The following is a 10,567-nucleotide window of genomic DNA, read 5'->3' on the forward strand; positions in this document are numbered from 1 at the left end:
TGTGAGATCATGACCTGAGCCGAAGTCAGATACTTAACCAACTGAGCCACCCAGGTGCCCCTAAATTTCCCTTTTGAAAACCAAAGACTGTCAATATAAAAAGCAAAGCTCATCTATTTTATTTTTAGGAGCAGAGCTAAACTGATGAAAAGACTTCCTCTTCTGGTAATGGCAGACAGGTAATTCACGAGAGCCTTCCTGCTAAAGACAACTGAGAAGTCAGACCAAAATACAAAAACCATCTTCCTAAAATGTTTACCAGAGAGCTAACAAGATGATGAGGTAATATCAGATCAACATCCAGAAGACAGAAATCCAGGGAAGAGATGCAGCATTTGGAGTTGCTTTTGCCTGGGGTACATTGCCCTTTTCAAACAGGCACTGAGGATGCTGGAAAGCTGTGAATTGGACTCGTTTTGAAGCCAGGGGAATAAAACAGAGTCCAAGACTTAGAAAAGTTGGCACCCATAAAAACTACCCTGCTTTTCAGGTTGGCACCATGAGGAGCAGTACCAGAGGAGACTGAATGAACCGAAAGTAACCATTTTTCACATGGACTGAAGCTCACGTGTAAGTCCTATGTGTGTCCCAGAACATGTTAAATCCCAAAACTAGACTAAATTGATTCCAGATTACTAAGCTCCTCAGGGGCCTAGCAGAAACAAACAAATTCACTCTAGAGAAATGTTCTACAATGGATTGTCTTAATGGTTGCATAACTGTAAATATACTAAAAAACCATTGAATTGTATAGTTTAAATGAGTAAGTGGTATGATATGTGAATTATATCTCAGTTAAGCTCTTACATAAAAAGAAAATTCTACCCTAGAAGAAGATAACATTACCTTAGACCTCAAACTGTTTTATAAATAATTTTTCAAAAAATAATTACTTTAAAAAATACGCACATGAAGAAACACAACTCCATGAACAAGAACCAGCACAAATTAACAGGTAACAAAAAAGAGATCCACTGGTACACCCAAGAGAGAAATTATTGGGCACAATAATATGCTAATGTACACATGAAGATAAAACCGAACTAAAATTTCGGTGAGGAACTGAAAATAGGTGACACTTTATTTGGTAAAAAAGGAAGCAAGACTCAAATATTGACCTTTTGGTAATGGCAGAGTACATTTTACCATATCAAGACTACTCTGCGAAAGCTTTTTCTTTTTTTTTTCTTTAAAGTTTGTTTATTTTTGAGAGAGAGAGACAGAACACAAATGGGGGAGGGGCAGAGAGCGAAGGATACACAGAATCCAAAGCAGGCTCCAGGCTCTGAGCTGTCAGCATGGAGCCCAATGTGGGTCTTGAACTCAAGAACCAGGAGATCATGACCTGAGCCAAAGCCAGACATTCAACCAGCTGAGCCACCCAGGTGCCCGTCTTTAAAAAACACACACACACACACACACACACACACACACACACGCGCGAGTGGGCAGAAGGTGAGGGGGACAGAAGATCCAAAGCAGGCTCTGCGCTAACAGTTTTGTGCCGACAGCAGTGAGCCTGATGCAGGGCTCGAATTCATGAACCAGGAGATCATGACCTGAGCCAAAGTCAGACGCTCAGCCGCCCAGGAGGCGCCCCTCCTCTGGGAAAGCTTTAAAAACTGGAGTGGCATCTATAAATGGCAGAAGGGAACCACACTGAGTGAGTTTCGTATTTTTATTACTTTTCTCCAGAGGACAGACCCTGGTCATCATCAGTCAGGGCTGCTGAAACTTGGTGGGACCCTACAGTCTGGATTTTAGATTTCACCCAAGATGGAGTAACAGACTTGATTTATCCTCCAGCCTGGAGATATATAGATATATAAAAATGGATTTCACGACACTGACCATCAGGCAGTGGAGGACAATGAGCCTGAAAGATGGAAATAAAGAAAGGGAACCTCAGCTTATTACTTCAAGAGAGTTTTCCAGCCTACAGCATAGAGAGGGGAAGCCAGGCAGAACTTGTTGTACTCTGTGAATTGATCAAAAAGAGTATGAAAGTATAACCTCTAGTAGAGAGGAAAGCCATGTTTAAAATTTTTTTAGTTTTGGCACAAAAACAGACACTCAGATCAATGGGACATAATAGAGAACCCACAAATGGACCCACAAACACATGGCCAACTAATCTTTGACAAAGCAGGAAAGAATATCCAATGGAATAAAGATAGCCTCTTCAGCAAGTGATGCTGGGAAAACTGGACAGCAACATGCAGAAAAATGAACCTGGATCACTTTCTTACCCCATACACAAAAATAAACTCTAAGTGGATGAAAGACCTAAATGTAAGACAGGAAGCCATCAAAATCCTCGAAGAGAAAGCAGGCAAAAACCTCTTTGACCTTGGCCGCAGCAACTTCTTACTCAACACATCTCCAGAGGCAAGGGAAACAAAAGCAAAAATGAACTATTGGGACCTCATCAAAATAAAAACTTCTGCACAGTGAAGGAAACAATCAGCAAAACCAAAAGGCAACTGATGGAATGGGAGAAGATATTTGCAAACGACATATCAGATAAAGGGTTGGTATCCAAAATCTGTAAAGAAATTACCAAACTCAACACCCAAAAACAATCCAGTGAAGAAATGGGCAAAAGACATGTAGGTACTTCTCCAAAGAAGACATCCAGATGGCCAACCGACACATGAAAAAATGATCAAATCACTGTCAGCATCAGGGAAATACAAATCAAAACCACAATGAGAAACCACCTCACACCTGTCAGAATGGCTAACATTAATAACTCAGGCAACAACAGATGTTGGCGAGGATGTGGAGAAAGAGGATCTCCTTTGCCCTGCTGGTGGGAATGCAAACTGGTGCAGCCACTCTGGAAAACAGTATGGAGGTTCCTCAAAAAATTAAAAATAGAACTAAAAATAGAACTAGAGCAATTGCACTAGTAGGTATTTAATCAAGGGATACAGGTATGCTGTTTCAAAGGGACACATGCACCCTAATGTTTATAGCAGCACTATCAACAATAACCAAAGTATGGAAAGAGCCCGATGTCCATCGATGGGTGAATAAAGAAGATGTGGCATATATATAGAATGGAGTATTACTTGGCAATCAAAAAGAATGAAATCTTGCCATTTGCAATTACAAGGATGGAACTAGAGGATATTATGCTAAGCAAAATTAGTGAGAGAAAGACAAATATCATATGACTTCACCCATGTGAGGACTTTAAGATACAAAACAGATGAACATAAGGGAAGGGAAAGAAAAATAATATAAAAACAGGGAGGGGTACAAAACATAAGAGACTCATAAATATGGAGAACAGACGGTTACTGGAGGGGTTGGGGGACGGGGGGTGGACTAAATGGGTAAGGGGCATTAAGGAATCTGCTCCTGAAATTATTGTTGCACTATATGCCAACTAACTTGGATGTAAATTTAAAAATTTTTTTAAGAAATAATTTTTAATTATTTCTTAAAACTTTTTTAGTTAGAAATGTAAATAAACACATTTGTGTAAAATTATATGTATGGCTATATGTATAAGTAAAAAAATAGTATTTCTAATTGAGCCAGGCTTAGCACTAATTATAAAATAACATTAAATATTATAAACATGCATTTTAGACAGAGGAAAGGAGATTCTAATCAAAAGATCATAGTGGGGCGCCTGGGTAGTTTAATCAGTTGAGCGTTCAACTCTTGATTTCAGCTCAGGTCATCTCACGGTTTGTGGGTTTGAGCCCCACATCAGGGTGTTTGCTGACACCTCAGAGCCTGCTTGAGATTCTTTCTCTCTCCCTCTGCTCCTCCCTGCTCGCTCACTCTCTTAATAAACTTCAAAAAAAATTTTAAAAATTTTCTCTCTCTGCCCCCTGCTCACATGCACTTGCTCTAAAATTAACATTTTTTTTTTTTTTTAAAGTGCTATAAATGAGGAGAAAGCAGTTATCTGGGGAAAAGAACAGTTGTGTCAACATCGGGCCAGATTACTTAGCCTTTATGTATTCCCATTCTCAGCAAGTTCAGGTTGTTTTCCTTGTGCCACCTTCCCCCAGATTGCGTGATACTGTCTTTTGGTGATGGAGAAGCCCAGACAGAAGGCTTGAACCATGGATACGATCCTGGGCATTTAGAGTATAGAATTCATTTGGCCCACATTGGAAATAGTCGTTAAGAATATGTCTGAGAGGAGCATCTGGGTGGCTCAGTCGGTTAAACATCTGACTCTTGATTTCAGCTCAGGTCATGATCTCACTGGTTTGTGGGATCAAGCCCCATGTTGGGCCCTGTTCTGTGAACGCAGAGCCTGCTTGGGGTTCTCTCTCTCCCTGTCTCTCTGCCCCTCCCCTCCACATATGCACAGCCGCTTTCTCTTTTTCTCTAATATGTTTTTAAAGACTATGTCTGAGATAAGGTTTTTTCCGGTTTTGGTTTTTTTTTCCTCACCCTAGCAAAACTGGACAAGTAAGTATGTATTTGAGTTGAGTATGTTTGAACATGACCATTAACTTCTGGATTTGCAGCCAGTGAGAACCAGCCAGAGAAGCCTCACTTTGATTCTCGAAGTGTGATATTTGAGCTGGATCCTTGTGATGGGAATGGGAAAGTTTGCCTTGTCTACAAAAGAGGGAAGCCAGGTAAGAATCAGTGACAAGCATGGGGCTGCCGTTGGGTGTGCATGGATGCCACTGGGTCTCTTGGAGATGCCAAGACTGAGAAATCCCCTTTGGTCCTCCCTGAGCATCTCCTTCTAGGCCAATCACTAGAGTCTTTTTAAGCTGTCATCATTTGTGAGTTACTACAAAACAGTGGGAGTAGGATACTAAGCAAGTAAAAAGTAAAAGAAATGGTCATTCTGTTTTATAGGCTCCTCCAGCAGGCTCACACATTAGGAAAGCATCCAGGAAAAGCATTATCCTTCTAGTATACTTCTATACATAGGCAAGTTGACAGCACTAAAAACCTGAATTAGTAAACCTCAAGGTAAAGACCTCAGATGAGAAATCCAGAGTAAAAGCCTCCAGCCTCTGTTGAAGCAGCTGTTATCTGCCCCCCGCCCCCCAACAGCAGTTCAGGCCCTGGCTTAGGGACTGTAGACAAGGCCGAGCCCTCTTTTAGTAGCTCTCTGCCTGGTAGGGGTGAGAAGATACAGACGCCAGGATTTTGCCCCTGGAGAAAAGAGGGGCCATCTTTGCAAAGTAGCCTTCCATCTACATATTGGGTTATGGGAAGGTGTGGTACAAGAGGAGTTGTGAGGTAAAGGAAGCATCCAGGCAAAGACACACAGTAAAGTTACACCATGGGAAAGTGCAACTGATTTGGAAGGAGTGACAGATAACTTCAGTTCATTGGGCTGCCCGGTTCATCTTGTGGATGGGGAGGAGATGAAGCCAGAGGCCAGTTCCCCTTCATACAGAGCTTGGCAGGAGTTTGGACCTGACAGTGGGAAGCCAAGGTTGTTCAGTAGAAGAATGGCAGAATTGAGATGCAAGTGTATGTGACCACAAGCAGTCTTGGAAGAGGAAGAGACTGGAGGGTTGGGGGCACTTAGGGAGACATTAAGTCCATTAGACAGGAGATGCACTAGATTAGAGGTCTGCAGTAGGAAGAGTGGAGTGTCAGAAGCAAATGAGGTGGGAGCTGGTGTGATAGTGCCTGCTTCAGTTCAGCCGGGACCTCTCGCAACAGTGCAGGTGGGATCCAGGACGGGTGCTGGTCTGGGCTCCTTCGTAGTGGCTGCTCACAGCCCCTCAGATTCCTGATGGAGACCTCTTCAGAAGACCAGAGCCATTCAGAGTCTGCTTCCATCAGGAAAGCTGAGATCACAGTATGTCCCACTGGAGCAGGGGTGGCTGAATGGAGAGCCTGAGTGCACAGAAGGCCAGCGCCAAGCACACAGGGCAGTCAGCTGACTGATCAGGAATCTGTAAAAAACAATACCAATGAAATGCCTAACAGTGGCCACTGGAGCATAGGCCTGGGAGGTTGGGGGGAGGGAACTTTAATTTTACATCCTTGAAGTATTGGAATTTTTTTTTTTTTTTGACGTTACAGATAAAAGGAGAAAAGTGTGGGGTGCCTGGGTGGCTCAGTCGGTTGGGTGTCCGACTACAGCTCAGATCATGATCTTGCAGTCCGTGACTTTGAGCCCCACATGGGGCTCTGTGTTGACAGCTGGGAACCTAGAGCCTGCTTCGGATTCTGTGTCTCCCTCTCTCTCTGCCCCTCCTCTGCTCACGCTCTGTCTCTCTCTCTCAAAAATAAAAGATTTAAAAAAAAAAAAAAAAAAAGGAGAAAAGTGTTACACCATGCATTCATTTCTTTTGTCTGCTATTTCAGCATTGGCGCAAGACGCTGAGATTTGGTTCCTGGACAGAGCATTATACTGGCATTTTCTCACAGATACCTTTACCGCTTACTATCGCCTGCTCATCACACACCTGGGCCTGCCACAGTGGCAGTACGCCTTCACCAGCTACGGCATTAGCCCACAGGCCAAGGTAAGGGAGGGACACCTATCATCTCAAACTGGACTATCAGAATCTACTGAGATGCTTACCTTGCAGATTCTCAGTTTCCCTGATTCAGAAGACCCAGGATGGAGCCCAAGAACCTGCATCTTCATAATGCAAGGCAGATGATTCCAGTGTAGGTAGACAGCCTCACTTTATACTGAACTAAGTGGTTCCCAAACTTGACTGATCCTCAGGATCACCTGGGAGTTTACTTTCTAATTAAATTTTATTGAGGGCTTAGGTCAAGTTGTTTTGCATAGTATGTAGATACAGGAAAAGTGAAAAGTCAGTCTCTTACTCCCAGATTCTCCAGCCTCCCAGCCTTCCCCAGAGGCAGCCACTGTTCCCCTTTTCTTGTGCCTTTCACAGGACACTTTACTGCCTAGAAAGTATGCATGCATGCATACGATTTTTGGTTCCTTTTTTCTAAATCACAACTGCAATAATACACCTTTCACATCGTTCTGCAACCTTCTTTTCACTTAACATTCCATCTTGGAGCTCACTTCCTACAGTACATACAGAGATGTCCTTTTTAGTGATACAGAATATTCCACTGTATGGATGTGCCTCATTTATATTACACATCTGGGCAACACTTCAAACATACGATCGCCAGGTAATGCTCATATGCCGCCTGGTATGCCCGGAAGAACTTAGGCTGGGTGGCAATAAATGAGGGATTCAGCTCCATGTATGTATTCATCTGGTGGGCCCCACTTTGCTCAAATGTTGCATAACAGCATCATCCAGTCAACCCTGTGACATCAATAAATGTGATGCTCTTTGCCCAGAAGGGGAAGACAGCACCAACAGGCACCTGCCTTCAGCCAAGGCCTGCTACTGGCCTCTGTTATGCACCTTCCGTGTGAGGAAGGCACTGCCCAGTCTACCTGGTGGGCAGTGGCTGGTTTGAGGACAGAACAATTAGAAGAACACTGATGATCTGGGACCTAACATCCCACACTCAGGGCTCACTAGATCAGAAGGAAGGATGTTTACTCACATTCTTAGTCCTCGCGCTGCATTTATTGTAAAGGTTATGAGACCTCATGAAGCAATGTGTGTGCCATCACTTTCACTTAAAGGAAGTACTAACAGATTTCCAAGGCAGTTTTTCAGAAAGCCTTTTGCTCTCTTTGCCCCATCTCCCCAGCTCTCTGTCCCCTGGATCCCCACTAAAAAGCATAAACAGTGGCATTTCTCCTTTGAATTGTGACCGCTTTCCCAATTCTGCCTTACAGCAATGGTTCAACATGTATAAACCTATCACCTACAACACAAACCTACTCGCAGAAGAGACCAACTCCTTCGTGAACAAGCTGGATCCCAGCAAAGTGTTCAAGAGCAAGAACAAGACCTTAAGCCCCAAAAAGAAAGGGCCTGTCCAGCCTGCAGGTGGCCAAAAAGGGCCCTCAGGTCCTCCTTCCACCTCTAAATCCTCTTTTAGTCCTGGAAACCCTGTCCGCAAATGAGCACCTCCACATCCCTGCCAGCGCCACAGCGATGTTTTCCATGCACAGATGGCCCAAGCCTCCGATTCTGTGTGTGGCACCACAGGCCTCTTCGCCGTCTAAGTGAGCCAAATCATAGTCCTTTTACTCCTGTTGGCATTAGCCAGGAGTTCAAGGGCATTCTCAGGTCTCCCCCCCGAGTCCTTTCCTCACCCCCAGCCTCCAAAAGCTGTGGAGAGCTTCAGAACTTACTAAGTAGCTAAATAATCTGTTCAGGGCTTTCCCCTTTCCCCATCCCCACTCCTCTGCATCCCTCAGCCGTGATTAGAGAAGGCCCCTGAGGAAATCGCTGGTTTTGACCCATGAGACATTAGAACTGTATTCTTCAGTTAGTAACCACTAGCCACATGTGGCTGTTTATATGAAAAATTCAGTTCCTCAATTGCATTAGCCATGTTGTGAGTATTCATGTGACTAGTAGATTCTGTATTAGACAACACAGAGATAATGGAACATTTCCATCATCACAGAAAGTTCTGTTGGGCAGCACTGTGTTAGAATATTTTCATGCTGCCCTTTCTTCGTTCATTTTTGTTAGAAAATGTGGATACCTTAATTTGATGGGTCATAACGGTCCATGAAAATTCTTGAAGATACAATTGTACATGTTCTTTTTATTTTTCATAATTCTCTGCTCCCTTTTCAGATTGCTATAAAGTTTGTCAACATTATCTTAATTTTTTTTTTTTTAAGAGGAAGTGATTTGCTGTACTTGAACCATTTAAAAACAAAAACTCCCAAGTATTGTCTACAGGACTCTTCATAAAGAATTTTGGTAAAACCACTGTTGACAAGAGCTTTCCACCTGCTCTGCCTTCTAACTGCTTCCAACAATTCATGGAGTGGCAGAAAGGGACAAAGAGGGACCAAGCTGTCAAGGATGAGAGCTGAAGTCTTAGTCTTTTAGAAATATTTTTCTTCCAAAACTGATCAAACCAAAGGGAGAACCAATAGCACCAGATAAGTGATTCCAGCCTGTGGCTGCTACTCCAAAACAAGTCAAGGTCAGAAGGGGATTGAGAAGTCCTGTCATCCTCTCCTGTGGCAAGCACCCTTCCTCTAGTGCTTGTTGAGTCCCCTGAGTTACTTTGAAGTCAGGCCTGGCCCCGTTCTGCTTTCCACAGGTGAAGCAGCAGAAGACCCAGGAGGGCAGCAGAGCCCTTCACATCAGCAGGAGCCCTCTTAGAATATAGCAGAGGATGGGGGTTCTGGTGAGGAAAGGAGAGCATGAAGACTCGGGCAGCTAGCTGATGTGTAGGACCAAGCACAGAATGAAGATGTCCAGAAATTAGGAAAATAGTACCATTAAAGGCATTGAAATGTTCTCCCTTTCTTCCATGGTCTCTCACATCTTGTTATGGTGGATTTTTATTTTCTACTTAATACTGTTCTAAGTAACGAAAAATTTAAATTCTAAATTATTAGCATTAACTTTATTCATCTTTGTATTATGCAATTCCAGTTTTAAACTACAACTAGAAGGGCAGTGAACTCGTGTAGAATCACCAAAATTAGATAATTTGCATTTCATAGTGTATGTGCACATATTGTATGTATATGTATTTTGTCCTTACTAGAACACTGGAAACACTGCCAAAACAAACAAAAAAAAAAACCAAAAAACGAAAAACCTATCTCAACTATTCACTTCTTCATATGTACACATTCTTATTCTAATGAGTAAGGAAGGACTGAAAGAACTATGGGCTGCCTTTTGTTTTCGTTTTTTCTTGTCCTCATGTTCAGCATAAGTGGATGGCTAATGAAGTGAGTAAATGGCTAATGACATGAGTACAATAAAAACTTTAAAAAAAAGTAACATGAGTAAAAAAGGATATGACCGTGTTCCATGGTCATTCATGCTGCTTAGAATGCTATTACCTTCTTTTTGCGTTCAAAGTCTGGTTTAAATAGTGTGGCCTCTTAGGGCTTTCGGGGCCCCACTTAGTTGTAGGAATAACTTGCTTATATTTACTTTGCATCTCCTCTCAACTCCTGCATCACGGGTCTGCTGGAATTTTGTGCATACAGACATCACGAAGGCTCTGAGTGGGTTGGTGAGGAACAGTGGGCACACACTGCATGAGACTTCACTTACAAAACACAAGTTCAGAAACAACATTAAGAACTTCAGACAACAGGAGAGCATTAAACCAAGGGCGTGGCCCGTTGAGTGCAGGGTCCTCTGTGCCGCTGCCCTGGTAAAGGAAGGCAGGAGCATTCCTGGGGAAAGACCTCAGACAACATGTAAGTTGAGTGTGCTACATGGGAGATAAAAACTCATCCATGAGATTTATGTTTTGAAACAAAAGCAATTAAAATGGCAGTAGGCTCTATAAATCAGTTGCCCAAAAAAAGACACTATGCTGGAATCACAAAATGAGAATGAATGGCAGAATGCCATTTAATGCATTGATGTAGTTAAGGTTGTGCTTAAAGTACCACATCATCACGCTGCTTGAGTCCTACAGCAGGGAAGGACCCAAACCAAGGATGTTATGACTTGCATATAACAATCCATAGAATCCCTTGAAGCTGTGCTCCCCAAACTTGAACATGCAT

General features: G+C 42.9%; 1 protein-coding gene across 4 annotated transcripts in view; it reads left to right on the top strand.

Annotated features, from left to right (window-relative positions):
* Positions 1-9,840, top strand: part of TPGS2 (tubulin polyglutamylase complex subunit 2) — a 67,057-nt gene extending 57,217 nt beyond the window's left edge. For 2 of the 4 annotated variants that reach the window (XM_049619522.1, XM_049619523.1), the window contains 3 exons: positions 4,500-4,613; positions 6,316-6,476; positions 7,736-9,840. In XM_049619522.1, coding sequence (XP_049475479.1) covers positions 4,500-4,613; positions 6,316-6,476; positions 7,736-7,966 — 506 coding nt within the window. In that variant the 3' untranslated portion in view covers positions 7,967-9,840. Of the gene's footprint in view, positions 1-128; positions 180-490; positions 571-4,499; positions 4,614-6,315; positions 6,477-7,735 lie in introns of those variants that run through there. The other 2 variants (XR_007455267.1, XM_049619524.1) reach the window with 2 other exon arrangements.
* The last annotated feature ends 727 nt before the right edge of the window (positions 9,841-10,567 follow it).

This window comes from Panthera uncia (assembly GCF_023721935.1).
Source record: "Panthera uncia isolate 11264 chromosome D3 unlocalized genomic scaffold, Puncia_PCG_1.0 HiC_scaffold_8, whole genome shotgun sequence".
Taxonomy (NCBI): Eukaryota; Metazoa; Chordata; class Mammalia; order Carnivora; family Felidae; genus Panthera; species Panthera uncia.